Genomic DNA, 19,673 nt, shown 5'->3' with positions numbered 1-19,673 from the left:
GGTTATCCAGTGCAGAGTCATGTGAAAGGATTTTTTCGGCCATGTAACCATATGTGTAAAAGTTAAAGTAATGAACAAAGCCCAGCAATAGTACATGTGATGTATATATATTTTCTTAACTAAAGCTAAAGAACTAAGTCCCGCATCAAGCATTGGGCTTAATTGAATGGCCTTCTTTTTATATGTTGGAAACAGCATACACGCAAGTCTACGTGTGTTATTACATGCAGGAGAATATATCGATTTCATTGGATATTTGACTGCTTAAATGTTAAATGTTCTCAAAAGCAAAATTAGGACGCTGCTCGGTAATCGTGAATTCAATCAATTAGTTCCTGGCTAAAAATTGCTACGAAATATTTATCGCTCGCATTTCATTAGTGAGTTTCACTTGTGGAAGTTGGAGGGAATTAAACCAATTTAGTCAGGGAATAAATCGTGATGAATTTAATTCATTACCGTCCCCTTTCCACAAATATTTACCATACATGAATAGTTGATGTTGCAATTAACAAACATTTGTCATTTAATTAAATCAAGAAATTTTGACTTCGCTGTAAGTAATAAAAGTACAATAATTAAACTATGTGCCACTTTATCAGGAATAAATGTATGTATCTGATGTAAGTGAATTTAGGGACTTCAAATTTATTATTCCTTTGATTAGATTTGGTGGGAAATCGCTAAAATTTAAATGATATACTGGCACAAATGCGAACCAAATATTCTATGCAAAGGCACCTCCACGAATGTCTGATGTAATCGATTCAATTTAAAATTTTGGGTATCGCGGAATAGTTGGACGCGACAGAATAAGTGAAACTTTTCAGTATTTCAATTATAAAGTTTCGGTCCGCAGTCCGGCCAGTTTCGCTGGAGTTGGTGCAGGCGGAGCGACAGTTGTCGGCAGGCGAGGAGACGGAGCTCGTCTGCGCAGCCCGTGGGTCGCGACCCGCCGCCCGTATCACGTGGTGGCGAGGCGACGTCGAGATACCAGACGTGCAGCACACGGTCAGTAACGGGCCAAGCCTGAAGTACGGTCAGTAACGGGCCAGGCTAGAAGTACGGTCAGTAACGGGCCAGATTAGAAGTACGGTCAGTAACGGGCGAGGCTAGAAGTACGGTCAGTAACGGGCCAGGCTAGAAGTACGGTCAGTAACGGGCCAGGCTAGAAGTACGGTCTAGTACGGTCAGTAACAGGCCAGGCTAGAAGTACGGTCAGTAACGGGCCAGGCTAGAAGTACGGTCAGTAACGGGCCAGGCTAGAAGTACGGTCAGTAACGGACCAGGCTAGAAGTACGGTCAGTAACGTGCCAGGCTAGAAGTACGGTCAGTAACGGGCCAGGCTAGGAGTACGGTCAGTACGGACCAAGCTAGAAGTGCAAGGCCAGACGAGAAGTACGGTCAGTAACAGGCCAGATGAGAAGTACGGTCAGTAACGGGCCAAGCCTGAAGTACGATCAGCAACAGTCTAGGCCAGAAATATTTAGGCCGCAAATAAGTAGGACGTGTTGGCCTTCTCTTTCCCCCCTCCCTGCGACCGCATCTTTCTCGTACTTATTCATCCTGAGCTCCGGACGTATTTATTCGCAGGAGGCCGTCAAATTAGTAAGTTTGACCCACTTTATCAATGAGCTGGCTTAATGAATATAACTATGATGTTGTACAGGAAACTATGATGATGATGGTTATATCATAGGGAATCCACGGAAGGTTCCCAACACATTTGCTCTAGATCAGACTGATGCTCTATAATCTATATCACCGAGAATGGACACTATTGTTACTAGCTAGGTATTGGATAAATTAGTGTTATATTTCTATAAGTAAGTAGTATCCTGTGTGAAGTAGATTCGAACTTACGAAGATAAATGTTGTATTTTATCTGTATCACGCCAACGAAGTTTGATTGAAAAACGAGATAAAAAAATGGTAACATGATATTAAATTTTAGATATGAGGTTTGTATTAGTCTCGGTGCGGCTACCTGTGATGGGAACGGGAATTTGCTGAAATATTCAAATGGATGCGCATTGCAAATTTTTGAGGCATTCATTTTTCAGTTCTATTTATTTATCGTTCGTAGTATTTAATTTATTATTATATGAAGAATAATAATTCGAAAATATTAAAATAATTCAATAAAAATTTTTCATTCTTCCACGTCAATTCCATGCTGCCATATAGTATCTGAATCAACTTATGTATTATCTTCACTACGAAGTTGAGTTGTCGGCAGGCAGTGAAGTGAGGTCCTGAAGTGAGCCTAGCACATAATGTCGTCTGATACTTCATGTCTTGCCACATTATCTGCGCTCATTATGATAAGAGATAGCGATGATGAGGGCAACTGGCGACCACAAAGAGAGAGCTCAGCGCCGACATTATCTTCAGTAGTTACCCCGTAAACAATCCAATGTCCTTTTGATGGCTCGTTTAATTCCATTCAAAGGTACATTGACTCTGAGCTTTCAATTATTTTAAATCAAGACTCGTGCAATACTCACGCGTCACCACAACAATTTGTATTCAAGTCTTGATTGTTTGCTTCCAGGTTCGTTCGTTAAGAGGCAATAAACGTGAGGAGGGACTCGTTATTAGTGGAATATTAGTAACAATTTAGTGCTCATGATTCTAGGCTAAGTAAATCCAGTAGATCTATTAAGAAAATAAGTAATAAGTCCTCTGATCAAAGATTTTTGCACAGTATTTAAGATAGTAAACGTTCAATGAGCCAGACTTGTATTTTTGACCCAGCAGGTCATGAACAACGGCAACCTGACGACAGGTTCCGTCAAGTTCGTACCTCAGATGAGCGATGACGGGCAGACATTTTCTTGTCGGGCCGTTAACCCAGAGATCCATCACACGCCGCTCGAGGAATCCACCACTCTCACTGTTCTATGTGAGTACGGGGCATGGTTATGAGATGAACGTTTTATAAAGTAATACTACCACTCTCACTGTTCTATGTGAGTATAGGGCACGGTTATTAGATAAAAGTTTTATAAAGTAATACTACCACTCTCACTGTTCTATGTGAGTTCAGTACATGGTTCTGAGACACACGTTTTGTAAAGTATTACTAACTTGAACCTTACAATCGTAAGATGTATTAATGCAATCTGTGAAATTAAAAAAAAAATTGAAATAAAGTAAAGGAAAAATATTTGTATGCTTCTTGACTATAACTTATTTTCTCGCCGATACATAGATTTCCTGTGACATCTCTTAGAAGTCAAGGGTTTCTTGCAAAGCTACATTAGATAAAATCTATAAAATATACAGCAAAAGAATGAATAATAAATCATTTAAAACCTGTTCACAGACGCCCCGAGAGTGAACCTGTCTCTGGGGAAGCCCTTGCGGGCGGACGACATCAAAGAAGGCGACGACGTGTACTTCGAGTGCAGCGTCCTGGCGAACCCTGGCGTGCAGCACATATCGTGGTACCATAATGTGAGTACCAGGCTGTTATGATAGGTACCATAATGTGAGTACAAGGCTGTTGTAATAGGTACCATAATGTGAGTACAGAGGCTGTTATGATAGGTACCATAACGTGAGTACAGAGGCTGTTATAATAGGTACCGTAATGTGAGTACAAAGGCTGTTATGATAGTATCTTTTTGTCTTATCTTTATCCATTGTAATAACTTGATCGGGTTCTTCACCAAGTCAGTTTATAAAGAGTTTTCGTCGGAGTATTAATGAAGACTTGTTCCCACAAGCATTTATTCAAATAAAGTTTATTTACAGCACAGATGAGTAATAGGTTGAAATTGGCATACGGGACACGCATCTGAATAGGCAGGAGGCTAACTCACTCGTCGCACACACTACCACATTCGAGGTAACTTTCGGTCTTGACACTTCATTATGGAAAACCCGCTATTTTGTTAGAAATAGTCCTTACATAACCCCACACTAAGACAAAATAGCGTCAACATCACTACAACTGTAAAACTAATTAAACAAAAATTAGAAATTAACCTTATCCTAGAAACTAACATCTCTCGAAATTCCTAGAGAACAAGTCCGCTAGAAAATTATCGTTTCCCTTGATATATTCTACTACGAAATCGTATCCTTGTAGGCTGAGCGACCATCTTGACAAGCGAGAATTTCTGTCTTTATTCTGCCTCAGCCATTGAAGAGGTGCGTGGTCAGTCCTGATTACAAATCTCCTCCCATACAAGTACGAAGAGAAGTAGTTAACACCCCATTTGATCGTCAAACATTCCAATTCTATTACAGAATAATTTAGTTCCGCTTTATTCAGTTTCCTGCTGATACAGGCCACAGGGCGGAAATAACCGGCACAAGGATTATATATCCGAAATTTTTCTCTTGTAGAGTAGTAGGTGGTCTCTCTATGGTATAGACCATTGAACTTGGTTTGTTTCATGTGGTGTTCCGCTGATATATTACACGGAAACATATATGCTTTATAACCCATACCATCACTTCTTACACATGCTGTTATCCTAAGTGTCCGCTGACCACACTGCATTGCCGCAAATGTGAACTGTACCAAATGGTAATGCGTCATCACCTTACTTACTCCACAAGACGTGAACCCCGCGTCACTGTTTCCCTGCCTTACTATCCCCCAGCATCTTCTTCCCCCCACACTTACCCCGACTCTCCACCATTATCGCACGGCTAACTGGAGGCTTTTCTCGCCGACCTTTGATGCTTATCCGAATTAGGTTAGGTTAAATTAGGTTAGGTTAGGTCAGGTTAGGTTACAACTCGTATAGATCCTCTTTTCATAGCGTAATGCAGTCAAGTGAGCAGAAACTAAGAAAACCTGTACCTTTGGCTTTTAACATATAATCCCTTAGTCTACTCTGCCCTTTAGCAGGCTTGCGCACGGAAAGCTAAACCAATAAATCCATTTATTAATTAATTGTGTATTCATTTATCCCAACCAAATTCGTCCTGCTGCTCCCTAATCCTTTCCGTCTGAAATTAGTGAATGATACAAGACGCAATTCTATTGGCCTGAAATAATCCTCTGATGCGAGTCTAAAAATTACATATATATGGATAAATAAAACCAAATTACCCCATACTCGTATGAGCGTCTGATTAGTCCAAGAAGTTTGTTGGATGTGTTAGCTTGCGTTTCAACATGCTTAGAAAATTTCAGCTCCTTGTCGACATGGTAAACGTTTTTGGTCAATAAATTTGTACGCGGCATAAACTATTCAATAGTTTTTCATCGAATTAAAAACGAGTAATGAAAATGTCTGGAAATAATTTAGAAGTACATAGATTAGAGGCTTAAATCAGACTTCACGTGCGCCCGAATCTAGAGTTTGGAAACGTTGTGTGGTCAACGAGATTTGAGAAGGACAAAAATTTAATAGAAAATGTTCAAAGACGTGAAAAAAAATAATTCCAGGCTTGAAGGGCAAGTCCTATGAAGAAAGATTAGAGATTATGGAGCTTCCAATCCTCTGTTATCGACGTCTGCGTGGGGACCTCATTGAAGTATACAAGTATACTCATGGTTTATACAAGGTCCCCGAAGGTCTAAAAAAACTGCGCTGCAACTTCTCCACGCGACAAAATTTCTTCTCGCTTCGAATCACCGACATGTGGAACAGCCCCCCCGATGACATCGTTGGCGCTCCAAGTATGAACGTGTTCAAGAACAGACTAGATGAAGTTATGGAAAAATATATGTTCAGACTCGAAATGCCTAGCACCATATCGAACCCGGTTTCCTCAAGAAGCAGACAAAACAACAACATATCGAACCCGGTGGCAGTCTAGTAGCTATTTCAAACTATTGTCAGTCATGAAAAGATCCGGTAAAGGACACGATTTTAGATCTTCAGACGTTCCAGAGAACAAGTCAGGTCTGAATAAAGTAGGTAATATTGAATATGTATTATGGGTAGATGTTAAGAATGTGGGTCGAAGCGATATAGCAAGTGGTTGTTTCGACAGCGTGGGAACAAATTAGTCTACATCGAGCATTGGCAAGCTCAGCGCGAGGGACATTCCAGTCGAGGAATATGGCGTCACTTCAGGGTATAGGCTTAACTGTGCGTGACACTAGTTTATATAAGGACCTTGAAATTCGCGCCAAGTTGGTTCTACGGAGGTGACCGTCACGCAAGCACGGTCTGCAGTCAGCGGACGTAACGGCCGCGGCCGTGGGGCCGGCGGTGTTACCGTTTTCGAACATTGACGATCGCGAGAAACCTGGACTTATCGAGGCAGCCAAGAGTCCGGTGAGCACGTCAAGAAAATCAACATCAACACTACAGCTGCGACTCAGCCGTGAGACAATGCGAGAGGGCAACGAGTTGTACAACGATTATAACGCACGTCATCAGAAGATTTAAGTTTCGAGCTCAACATCAAGAATTATCATTGGTACGGTCATCAATAGTACGGTCACAACTCTCAGCAGACGAAGCGTGACGGTCACAGTCATCAACCGAAGTACGGTCGTCATAAACAACCTACGGCCAGACTGGCCGTGAGGCATCAATAGTGGCAAGACACGACGGTTATGAAGAACTGCGATCGCGAGGACGCGCGGCTACAGCGGCAGTACGACCACTTGGAATACGGCTGCAAACGCGCGGCTACAGCTGCAGTACGGCCGCTCAACCTACGGCCGCAAAGTGTGCGCAAGTTACGGTCGTTTACAACAGTCGTACGGCTCTACGGAACTGCAATGCATCGGCATTTTTCCGGTAACATTAGATGATTTCAAAGATGTAAACTGATAGGTTTTGGACTTTTGATTGTGTTCAGATTACCCTTTTCAAGTACGAGAGATTTTTGTTAACGTAGGATGTGAACTTGAATTTTCCAATTTAATATAAAATGTATCAGTGTTTCATTGCAACCCTCTCTTTGTACTATTTTTGTTGTAACCTCTCTAAAAGAGAACCTTTTCATACGTGCCTATCATGCGCCACTCGGCGTGACCCTGACAAAACGATAAGTAATGAATACCGGTATCTTAAACCTGAACCTGAACGTAAAGTAAAATTGGTGGAGTAATCACTCCTAGTGTCCAACTTTAAAATATATGAGACGATAAGAAACTTTTACTTTTGATTTTTTTAATATTCTAATCAGGTCAAAATTTAGAAGTCAGGTAAAAATTTAGTGAAAAGTATGCCCTATCTCATTAAATTGACTGTTTATTTTGATTTTTGAGTTTAAAATTTTTGACACGCAGATTTATCCAAAAGGCGCATTGTCTTAGCTCAAAACCTTGAAAAAATAATGTTCTTTTTAGGTCAATTCACTATGTAGTTTTAATTTTGATTTCAGCCTTTGTTATCACGTAAGTTTAGCCAAAACGCACATTAAAAAGGGCATTCATTTCGTTAAATTTTGTGCTAAAATAATATGCGTTTTGGGTAAATTTACATAATAAAATATTAAAAACTAAATTAATAATTCATAACTAATTCATCTAAAAAGACTATCATTTTCTTTACATTTTTCGAGCTGAAATAATGTGCGGTTTGGCTAAATGTACACGTTAAAAATATTAAAATCAAAATTAAAAAAAACGTACTCAATTCACCTAAAAATTGCATTATTTTCTCTGATTTTAAAGCTAAAATAATTTGCGTTTTGCTAAATTTAGGTGTTTAAAATATTAGAATCTAAATTAAAAAAGCATAGTCAATTTACTTGAAAGGAACCTAATTTTCTTTAAATTTTGTTGTAAAGTAATGTGCGTTTTGGAAAAATTTACAAGCCTAGAATATTAAAGACAAAAGTAAAAATACATAGTCAATTTACTTAAAACGGGTTTTCTTTTCAATGAATTTTGAGCTAAAATAATGTGCATTTTGGCTAAATTTACGAGGCAAAAATATTAAAATACAAATAACATATACATAGTCAATCTACTTAAAAAGAGCATTATTTTCTCTAAATTTTGAGCTCAAATAATGTGCGTGTTGGCTGCATATAGGGCAACATGGGGCAGCGCGCCCCCCTTTTTTTTAAACTAAAATTTTGATGAAGTTTTAATTGATACGAGGTGGTTTTTTGTTTTGTTTAAAGGTACAACTAATGAGGAATGTATGATGGGAATTAGACGCCTATAGAGTTATTCCATTTTTGATGAAACGCTATTTTGTATAAAGTGTCAAAATGGGCCCATAGCCCCACCCCTGGGGCAATGGGCCCATGGGCTTGGGGCAAGGCGCCCACCCTTGGTCCCTTTACTACAATTGCATATTTTTCGTTTAAAAATGATAAAACAACACTCTACAGTTAAAAGTAAGGAAAATGTAATAAAAATATGACATTCATTCATTTATTAACAACTCAAAAAGTCATATCCTTAACTTGAAAAAATATACTCTTGGCTTAAAAAATCTATCACTGACGTGAAGAAAAATATTTCATTGACATAAAAATATATATCCTTGACTTGAAAAGTATATCCTTGCGATTCCTTGACATGAAAAAAATTCGTCCTTGACATGAAAAAATGTATCTTGGCTAGAAAAAATACATTTAGTTGATCAGAATAAAACTTCGTTCCAGTTTCGTCCATAGTCCAAATATTATGTGCAGAGAATTCGTACCAAATCGTGATTTCAGTTAACACCATAAATACTCATCAACTTTTAGCTCATTGGTGTTGACTGAAATCATTTTTTGGCAAGGCAAGAGTCAATAACTTGATAAGGGGTCATAAATACGCATAACTAGAAACTAAATCTGCTGCCTTGAGGCGGCAAATAAAAAAATCATGCAATATGAAGTGTAATTTGTAATTCAAAAAGCTGGTCATAGTCTTGAAAAGGTCATTGAGACAAATCTAATGATGTATAACACAAGACTTCACCATGGGCGCTTTGCTCCGTGACACGCGTGGGCCCGTTGCCCCACTAGGTATAATTTCAATTTATATCGTGTCAACATATTAATTTAAAAGCTAATAGTCTAAACTTGATCTCAAAATTATTCCTATAAATATTAATTTCAAAATACAATTCACAGTAATTTCAGAAGCTTCATCTACAGTAATCGAAGACAGCTTTATTTAGCAGCAAAAAATTTTTATCTGGACTAAAAGTTATTCACAAATAACTTAATAACGCAAACATTTAGCAAAATGTAAATCCGTACACTTCATCCCAGTGAAACTGTCGACCGGCGGTAGAGAACACGGACCAATATCTGCCATACTTAGCGAGAAACCCGCTATGGGCCCGTGACCCGCAGTGGGCTCGCTGCCCCATGTTACCCTATATGTTTTAAATATTCAATATATAGTCAGTTTACTTAAAAAAGCATTATTTTCTCTAAATTTTTAGCTAAAATAATGTGCGTTTTGACTAAATTTATGTGTTTGAAATAATAAAATAAAAATTAATAATATATGGTCAATTTACCTAAAAAGAGCATAATTTTCTCTAATTTCTGAGCTAAAATAATATATGTTTTCTCTAAATTTAGGTGAAAAAATATTAAAACCAAAATTAAAATTACGTAGTCGATTTACTTTGGAAGAGCATTATTTTCTCTAAATTTTGAGCTAAAATAATGATATAATAATAATAATACATGGGCAATTTACTTCAAAGGAGCAATATTTTCTCTAAATTTTGAGCTGAAATAATGTTTGTTTGGCTAAATTTACATGCTGAAAATAATAAAATCAAAATTACAAATACATAGTCAATTTACTTAAAAAGAGCAAGAATTTCTCTAAATTTCGAGCTAAAATGACGTGCGTATTGGCTACATATATGTACATGTTTAAAATATTTAATATATAGTCACTTTCCGTAAAAAAGCATTATTTTCAATAAATTTTTGAGTTAAAATAGTATGCGTTTTGACAAAATTTAGGTGTCAAAAATATTAAAATTTAAATTACGAATACATAGTCAACTTACTCAAAACGGGCATTTATTCACTGAATTTTGAACTAAAATAATGTGTATTTTAGCTAAATTAACGGGTTAGATATATTAATATCAAATTCAACAATAAAAAGTCAATGTACATAAAAAGGGCAATATTTTCTCTGAATTTTGAACTAAAATAATGTGCGTTTTGGCGAAATTAGCGTGCTAAAAATAATGAAATCAAACTTAGGAATTCAGTCAATTTACCTGAAAAGAGCATTATTTTCTCTGAATTTGCAAGTTAAAATAATGTGCGTTTTGGCTAAATTTGAATGTTAAAAATATTAATGTCAAAATTCAAAATACATGATCAATTTACTTTAAAGATGCATTTTTTCAGAATTTTGAGTTTAAGTACTGTGCATATTGGCTAAATATACGTGTTAAAAATAGAAAAATCACAGTTTAAAATACATAGTTAATTTACTTCAAATAAACATTGTTTTCTCTAAATTCAGAGCCGAGGTAACGTGAATTTTGTCTAAATTTAGGAGTTGAAAATATTGACATCAAATTTAAAAATACATAATCGATTGACTTGAAGAGATAATTGTTTTCTATGAATTTTGAGCTACAATAATGTGTGTTTAGCTAAATTTACGAGTTAAAAATATTAATATCAAGATTAAAAATGTGTAGTCAATTTACTTAAAAAAGTATTATTTCTCTATATTTTGAACTAAAATGATGTGCGTTTTGGCTAGATTTTCGTGTTAAAAAATTAACATCAAAATTAAAAATATCCAGTCAATTTACTGAAGAAGGGTATTATTTCCTCTCAATTTTGAGCTAAAAAATGTGCATTTTGGCTAAATATACGACATAAAAATATTAAACTCCAAATCAAAATAAAAAAGTCATAGTTAATTCAATTATGAAGAGCAGTATTTTCTCTAAATTTCGAGCTAAAATAATGTGCGTATTGGCTACATATACATGTTAAGAATATTCAATATATAGTCAATTTACTTAAAAAGAACGTTATCTTCTCTAATTATTATTATTATTATCATTATTATTGTTATTATTAATATTAATATTTTCTGATCATTATGTCTTGGTGGTTTCATTGGTGGAATATTCAAATCGAACGTATTTCAGTACAAAAACCATGGCTTCAGCATCATACTATAACGTATTCACTGGCAATGTGTTAAAGCTGTACACCTGCTCAACAGTTGCGGGCAATTATAGTCGAGGCCGTTCAGATTTTCACAGCACGTGTGTCTCGCTCACGTCGAAGCTCTTCTCACTCTTGTGAGCGTACATTTCCAGTGAAATAACAAGAAATTTTCTAGATTTTACTATGATTATTATTATTATTATCATTGTTATTACTATTATTATTATAATTATTATTATCATTACTGTTATTATTATTATTATTATTAGTATTATTAATATAATTATTATTATCATCATCATTGTTATAATTATCATTATTAATAAAATGATATTGCTGATGCATTTTTAAAGTTTCTACAAATATGAGCTACAAATATGAGCTACAAATATGAGCTCGATGTACCAAACTCTAACATCGCTCCCAACACCTGTGCAGCAGCCAGTGTGCGCACTTCAGTTCGAGCTCACCAAAATAGCGGTCGTCATTATGTGTTGGGGGTTTCATATTGGTGGAATATTCAAATCGAACGTAATTTGAACACAAATACTGTGGCTTTAGCATCATACTTTAGCGTGTTCATGGGCAATTTTATTGAGTTGAACACCTGCTTAAAAGCAGTGGGCAATTAGAATCGAGGTCGTTCAGACTTTCATGGCACGTGTGTTTCGCTCAGGTTGAAGCTCTTCTCGTTTCCATTGAAATAATAAGAAAATTTCTAGACTTTTTATTACTGATGGAAACGCTTCCACTAATCCATTATTAATTTTTAACTCGCAACACAAACAAGTAAATTTTTCATACTTTCCAGATGCATTCCAAATGAGATTTAATTTTTTTACTTTTTAAAATATACACCAGGACAATGATATATTAATGATTCAACTTTCATTTTATTCTTTATTCTTTTAAATGCTACAGAGACGAGTTCATTGCACCACTTCCCGTCTCAACTACTTAACTCTATGCAATTTTACCTCACCATAATTGTGAAATGATCGCGTCACAAATATCAGTTCATCCTCAAAAGTCATTTCTGATATATAAATGAAAAAAGTGTTGAGGAGCAATTTTTCATGAAAACTAAGCTAGAAAAAATATTGCTCTGAAAACTTCAATCAGGAAAATTTCAGCTTCTTTACCATGAATCTAGGTTATGTATGACGTTCAAAAGTCGCCATCTCACAAATTTCCGGCTGTAAATATAATTAATTCATTATAATTAATTAATTCATTAATTATATTAATGTTAATTAATATAATTATATAATAATTTCGTAGTGACTTAACCCCGTAGCATGACTACCATAATATTTTTCCTGCTCTATTACCGCTGCATGAGTATCGCGGGTTATTCTATAAATTATCATATACAAAATTAAATATGTTTGATTTATGTCACTGAATTATTGAATGCCACAATAAAGTTGAGAAGCAGCAATATCGGCAGTTGAAGTATTGCGCATAGTTACATCCGCAAGTAATAATAATAATAATAAAATATTAACAATAATTATTATTATTATTATAATAATGTAATAAAAATAATAATAATGGTATATATAATAATGAAAGTAATAATAATAATGATAATATCGCGCGCATCAATGTTGATTACAGCAATTTATACAGAATAAATATTTACGATAGTGGTATGACCAGACAAAGTATTGCGCGCAGTAATATTGAAGGTTGAATGAATTTATGTGCTTAAATATCTTTTCGTTTAATATGAACTTTGCTCAAATGTAAAACGGGTGGCATTTTTTTACCAGCTTGGCCTACTTTTCGCTGCTATGCACAACATTTTCATTATTTCTAATGACTTATCGAAGTTTGTGCGACGACAGACTTACAAAGAACGCATAATATTTCTTAAATATTATGCGACCTCCCGAGCAACCAGGTTTACTTGCTGGCTGAGCTTGTGTCAGAGACATTAGTTTGATTTTGAATAAAAATAAATTTGGAGACCTTGTATCTGCCAACCCAATGAACGTCACAGTAATGTTGCAGCTGCAATATCGGCAGCTGCAAGATCGCTAGTAACAATATTATTGACGGTAGTAGTTACGTCATTTGGCTTATTTTAGGAGGGCTCCATATGATATTTATTAATATATATTTGATTCATATGAAATTTTTTGATTCATATGTTTTATGAGGGACACAAAAGTCTTTGAATGTAATTTAATCGCATACAAATCAAAATTTTTCGCGTGAATTATAGAGTCTTTTCCATATAAATTTTGATCGAACCGTGTATTATAAAAAATCTCAAAAACATTTCGATTGAGCTACGTACAAAAAATTCTTGGTGCCACAGAAGAACGAAAAATAATATTAACTGTAATGTAAACGTTTTTTATTTGAGTAATCTACTGGATGGGCGCAGTTACTGTCGAATGTACGACGTGGTAAATAGCAAAATTCAGAACTAAAATACGAGGTTGCCAGACACAACAAGTGTTGACATGAGATCGCGCTCTGGACGAGCCTCTCTTCGCACATAACAAACTCCTGCCATAGCGCGAACAGTAACGTTCTCTGTGCTCCACTGATCCCTTTACTGGTCTAGTCAATTTTGAAACTTGGTATTAGTATTAAAGTAGTTTGAAATTTGTTTGGTACAGTTTCTAATATTTTCACGGCAAGTGTTAAGTTTTATATGTTTTAATTTTTGTGTGACATAATTTCTTTCATTTTCCAGATTTAACACTTTGACTTATTTGAGAATACTTTGCGATTTTTCGATTAATTTTATTAACAATTTTTACAGTATTAATATTGTTTGAAAAGTATTTTTCCAAAAAATATTGTTAAAATATTAATACTCTACGTGGAACAATATTACAATATATTAAGTTAGCTTAAGTGTGCTAATTTAAATGCATAATGCTGCTTCTGAACTCGTAGTCAGCATTGAATTTTGGAGTAAAAATTCAATGAATTCGATGATTCAAAATTCAATGAATTGAAAACTTCACTTTATCTGAGCAAAACCTTATAATTGAAACATTGTTCCCACAGTTGAATTTAAATGGAACTCTAATGCAGGAAAAAACCTATAATAGTCAAATAAAATTTTTTTATCGGAGACAAAGTTAACAATTACAAAAACCATGTTTAGGATTGGAAATTATGTCAAATTTATATTAAACGCAATTTTTCATAAATATGTTTAAGTAATTATAATTTTAGAGCAGAATAAAAGAAAGGAAATAAGATGTTGAGTGATTCGACTATCGAAGAGATTAAATAGAGTCCCTGAGAACGAGGGCCACAAAAACTCTACCTTCAAAATCATCCTTAGTTTGAACAGATATTTCTGCTGCTTTGTTTAAAAACTGTTCGTAAAAACTCCTTTCAGCTTCATCGGTATTCAGAAATTTTAAATGATAATCATTGGCATCGCTCTTAATTTTTTATGAAGAAATAATTCTCTTAGGTGAGGTAGTTTACGATGGGTCATGAATTTTAAAGTCATCGTATTGTCTGTTATTCCTGATTTAATTTCCAATTGTAATGTTGATCTTTGACTTAGTGTTTTTCTTGTCTCATGAAATAAATTTTCAATTAATATTTTGCTGCCTTGCTTCTAATAATGTTCAGTTTTATTCTTTAAAAACAATTGTTCAATGTTGAACAAAATCTTCAACCGCCACTTTTTGTTACTTTTACTTCAGCCATTTTTAGTCTCAGCATGTCTCGATATTGCATCTCTGACCTGAGAGTTCGGTGAGCCCACATAACTTGAACTCAAGTTTCATGATATTGAATCTCTGACCTGAGAGTTTGGTGAGCCCACACAACTTGAACTCAAGTTTCATGATATTGAATCTCTGACCTGAGAGTTTGGTGAGCCCACATAACTTGAACTCAAGTTTCATGATATTGAATCTCTGACCTGAGAGTTTGGTGAGCCCACATAACTTGAACTCAAGTTTCATGATATTGAATCTCTGACCTGAGAGTTTGGTGAGCCCACATAACTTGAACTCAAGTTTCATGATATTGAATCTCTGACCTGAGAGTTTGGTGAGCCCACATAACTTGAACTCAAGTTTCATGATATTGAATCTCTGACCTGAGAGTTTGGTGAGCCCACATAACTTGAACTCAAGTTTCATGATATTGAATCTCTGACCTGAGAGTTTGGTGAGCCCACATAACTTGAACTCAAGTTTCATGATATTGAATCTCTGACCTGAGAGTTTGGTGAGCCCACATAACTTGAACTCAAGTTTCATGATATTGAATCTCTGACCTGAGAGTTTGGTGAGCCCNTTTTTCAGCGTTCAATTCATTTTACTTTGACGATCAAAATGAGTGTTGGGCTTCGAACTATTGGGTGTCTGAGGCAACAGTGGCGTGCTCAGGCCAGGGAGTGATCGTCTACTTCTCGAATGTCAGACTGTCTAATTTCACCTTGCCTAGTAAGTGATGGTTTTCTTCGTGAAACATAAAACCCATGGGTATATATTGGTTTTTAATGTGCACGTTTCTACCTAAATCAGAACGTATATTGTCACGATTCCTCATTTTCATTGTTTCAGCTCCTACAATCACCACGTTCACTGTCACTGACCCGAAACTTGGAGAATCGTTCACCGTCAACTACGTTGCCCCTTGCTCGAAGTTCTTCAACTTAACTCTCAATTATGGAAGCGAAAACCTTGGGATTGTGATGTCTGGCCAAGTTATTCCATACGATGTACCTCCCTGCACAATAATGACTTTCACCCTAACACCTTCATTTGGAAAGACATCAGGGGTGCCAGTGAACGCAGATTGCATCACACCTGATGGTGAGACTATTTCAATGAGCATATCAAATTTTCTACATGAACTCAAAATTGAAATAAATTCTTGTGATATGATATTAAGGAAACCTCACATGTTAAATTTCCCATTTGAACAATATATATAGTCACAAGATGAAAATGCCGTTACGTGGAAGTTAAAATCATTCCTTTTTATAAGCTCCCGACTTGCTGAGCTTCGCTGTGTACAATATGGCGTTGCGGTTTCAGTCAGTCGCCAAGCTGTCAAACGATAATTGGAATAACCAGAATTTATTTACAGTTCCAGACGTGGACAATCTCAGCATCGACACCTTTGTGTTCAACACGTCCTTCGTGGTGCACTTCACACCTACATGTCCTGGAGTTTTCACCTACAACTTGTTGAACGGCGGTTCTTCCGTCCCATCTGAAGTGGAACCAAATGCAGCGGTCGCGTTCGCCGTGCAGCCATGCACCACGTACTCCACCTTCACTCTGCAACCTGTGAACCCGAACGGGACCGATGCCGGAACTGCAATTCCTGTTCCTACCCTGACAACTTCTAAATGTGAATGTTTTTGTTTTGTTTATGGATAATATTTTGGAACACGTTTCGTGTTTTTATTTTTATTTTTGGCGGTACTTGTTATTGTCCAAAATTTGACCTTCCTGAACGACGCTCCCTGCAATGATCAATCCAGGATGAATTTAATACTTGCAGAGACAGAAAAGCCAGTATACAACGTTATAATAATCTTCGTGATGTTAAGAACACGCATCCTAATTCTAGCGTTAATATAAATTTTCTTACTTGTCTTTATTCGTTCGTGTCATTAGAAATTTTATCATTAGTCTAACCACTGGTCAAACGAAATTGGGAATTTATGCGCACCTAGTAATAAAATAATTTTTAAACAATAAAATAATTTTTATGTGATATTTTGCTGTAAGAATGCATGAATAATTTCTTAGCACCTCACACACTAAATTTTTCTTGAGGCGTGTGCATGACATCATACGTGGCGTTGTCTGGGAGCCAGGTCGCCATATACTGGCCTGATCTGACGGAGGTCAAAACTTCCGGGGAGGTGGCGCGAGCCAAGCCCGTCACGGCCGTCCCACACTACGGTAATCGGTTCGTACGATCATGGATGACCGTTAATTTATACACGCTTGATGTTTTTATTCCTATTCATCTTGTCCCTTCAGGCATAAGTTTAAATTAACTTGTATTCATTCTCTGAACAACTTATTCACTAATTTAAGATTTATTGAATATACTTGTTTTAATCACAATTCTGGTGTGTTAACTATGTTTCTGCCACACTCATCGTCATGTCAATAAACTTGGTACTCTCACACGGTGCTCAGAGTGCCAGGCAACGCTGTGGACGGCAACAACCAAACAAGATTCCACTCGGACGACACAGGAGCTTATCCGAAACCTTGGTTGATTATCGATTTAATGAGTACCGTGCTGGTGACGAAAGTTCGGGTACTGCCCTTTGTTGGAACATGGCCACAGCGAGTAACCGATCTTCGGGTAAATTCATATCCATCTGAAATAAATGAATTTTCCTCAATTCAGGTCTGTGTGTGTATGCACATGTACTGAATGATGCTCTATATGCGTATGAATAAGGATGAATAATTATTTGAACATAAACAGGTTTTGGTTCGACAGTAGTCCGTCATTGTTGAGCTAATATTTGCTGGTGAGTTTAGAGGTTGTTTTGTAAATTAATTACAATCTCAGGTTGGGCTCGGCAACAGTTTGCCTCCCACTGCGATGGACTTCAGTCAGTACGAAGTGGTGGGGGCCATCGACGGACCAGTGCCCATGGAGGAGAAGTGGTATGAGTTCGAAGTGTCGCCTCCTCGCTGCAGCCGCTACGTCGCCATCTACAAAATCGTCGAACGGGTCTACGACATCTACATCATGGAGCTCGCAGAGATGGAAGTCTTCGCCGAGTATTAGAAAACTGGATGTCGAAGTAAAGAAATAATCAAGGAAGCTTTTATTTTAATTCATTCAATAAAGTTCTGAGTTTGATTTGACTAGAATTTCCTTCCTTGCAATAAAGACAAAGTTTGATGGTAAAGAGCCGAATCCCAAAATTCAGATTGCGGTTCAAGAGAAGTTGAATGTTGATGGTTGACAGAACGTGACGAATGCGTGACGTAGAAATAACGTAAGGCCGGCCAGTCTCAGGATCGGATTAATGTATACTGTAGAAGAAATAAAACTATAAATCTTGCACAATTACGAGGTAGCAAATTATAACTAAAATAAATGATCAAAATGTCATTCATTTGTATAGAAAAAAACACACAACAAACCCGAGGTTTAAATGCCCATTGTGGTGATCACTTTTTGAAGGAAGAATAATTGCAGGATAATAGCGGATTAAGGGGTGGGAAGTTGGACGAGAATAATAGCTAGAACAGTAGAAGGTTTTGATGCTTTAGAAAATTTGAGATAAAGACTTAAGACTAAGGTTTAAACAGTGATCTTTGCAAGTGACGTCATAAAGAAACATCCTTCTAGAGCAAAGACTGCTAAAAAAATTGAATAGGTTGATTTGAAATAAATCATGAATAAATTTACAACAGTTTGAATTTGAATTAATTTGAATTATAACACTTAAACTAAGTCCAACTTCCCAAAAGCTTGAATAAATGAATTTAATAGAGCAAAAAGAAATAAACAAAACGACATTCATACAAACCAAGGGATAGAGAAACAGGTTTAAAGCAAGATGGTAGAAATACTTGAACGTTGAAGCAGGTAAGTTGACAATCGGTTGAATGGCTGATATAACTGGCAATCAGCAATGATAACTGCAGAAATGTTAATCTTTTGAATCTAGATTGGATTTGGATTTAACACTTTGAATTGGATTTGATTTATATATCAAATCCAAAGCGGCAGTCGGAGAAAGCGGCAGTCTTCGCTAATTAATATACAGTGAAAAAATCATGTTTCTTTTATTTTCATCAACTGACCACATCTGGACCCCCATATATCGGGTCGCCTGCCGAAGACCACCAACCCCTTGGATGTAATGATTCCTGCCTTCCGGAACGTAGCCTTCAACACTTCAAGCCGTCTGTATCTAGGCCGTGCGTCGAACCAGCCCTCGGCCGAACGGCCACTTGTCGCAGGACGATAAATTTTGGAACAGAACTATGCTATCTGAAACCTAACCTCAGATGCTGTGAACGTGAAATTACGTAATTTATCGATGCCCGGAAGTCATATTCGATCCGTAGCCTGGTGGTGCAAGGCAGGTTCTATGCGAGGCTGGAGGAAGACAAAGCAGAGTGGTTCACGGCTGATTGGTGGATGTCCGGAGAGATCCATGGCGTTCGATTCAGGGCTTATTGGTGCACAAAATTGGTGGTGCACGGCTGCGCTCCCCCATATATCAACCCTTTGAGTTTTATAGCTAAATCCCAGTGTTCCGTATTGATCACTTCAGCCAAGCCGGATTTAATCTCGCATCATTTTGCGTCGTGTACTAGCTTCTAGGCATTTTGCGTGTAAGGATTAAATTCTGAAAATACCTATTTTCTCGATCAGGATGCATTCATAAGCTGACTAGCAAATTTATTTACTTGTTTTACTTGATTAATTAATTTTAATCATTGAAGAAAATTTAACCATCCTTCAATGACGTACATTCATCTTCTGCAGCAAATTAGTATAATTCCTAGCATCCAAATGATATTATCAAATGCATCTAGTTTCTAAATGAAAAACATCGTGGAAACTCGCATAAGTTGCAGCAGAAGTTGTCAAGTAAATACCGATTATAATTTACTGGCATTATAAATATTATTAGTTCT

At 36.4% G+C, this 19,673-nt stretch overlaps 2 protein-coding genes across 2 annotated transcripts in view; both read left to right on the top strand.

The window, feature by feature from the left end:
- The window catches only part of LOC108665713 (nephrin), a 28,780-nt gene extending 24,666 nt beyond the window's left edge, over positions 1 to 4,114 (top strand). The window contains exons 6-9 of the mRNA XM_047885636.1: positions 860 to 1,011; positions 2,761 to 2,905; positions 3,329 to 3,459; positions 4,097 to 4,114. Of these exons, the coding sequence (XP_047741592.1) occupies positions 860 to 1,011; positions 2,761 to 2,905; positions 3,329 to 3,459; positions 4,097 to 4,114 (446 nt within the window). The remainder of the gene's footprint in view (positions 1 to 859; positions 1,012 to 2,760; positions 2,906 to 3,328; positions 3,460 to 4,096) is intronic.
- An 11,219-nt stretch (positions 4,115 to 15,333) lies between these two features.
- Positions 15,334 to 17,834, top strand: LOC108665712. The gene is made up of 6 exons (XM_018152504.2): positions 15,334 to 15,476; positions 15,597 to 15,848; positions 16,126 to 16,392; positions 16,824 to 16,959; positions 17,196 to 17,367; positions 17,581 to 17,834. Exons 2-6 carry the CDS (start codon positions 15,728 to 15,730, stop codon positions 17,800 to 17,802), a joined length of 918 nt encoding a protein of 305 aa, XP_018007993.2. The 5' UTR covers positions 15,334 to 15,476; positions 15,597 to 15,727; the 3' UTR covers positions 17,803 to 17,834.
- The last annotated feature ends 1,839 nt before the right edge of the window (positions 17,835 to 19,673 follow it).

The sequence above is a fragment of the Hyalella azteca genome, unplaced genomic scaffold, assembly GCF_000764305.2.
Source record: "Hyalella azteca isolate HAZT.00-mixed unplaced genomic scaffold, Hazt_2.0.2 contig261, whole genome shotgun sequence".
NCBI lineage: Eukaryota > Metazoa > Arthropoda > Malacostraca > Amphipoda > Hyalellidae > Hyalella > Hyalella azteca.
The sequence above is the reverse complement of the archived record's forward strand: the minus strand, read 5'-3'. Positions and strand labels throughout refer to the sequence as shown.

What these genes read in the sequence shown, in the direction of transcription:
- LOC108665712 (XM_018152504.2), top strand. Translation starts at nt 15,728, where the DNA reads ATGTCTGGCCAAGTTATTCCATACGATGTACCTCCCTGCACAATAATG. An exon ending in AGATTGCATCACACCTGATG is followed by an intron (nt 15,849 to 16,125) that starts GTGAGACTATTT and finishes ATTTATTTACAG; the next exon opens with TTCCAGACGTGGACAATCTC. An exon ending in AGCGAGTAACCGATCTTCGG is followed by an intron (nt 17,368 to 17,580) that starts GTAAATTCATAT and finishes TTACAATCTCAG; the next exon opens with GTTGGGCTCGGCAACAGTTT.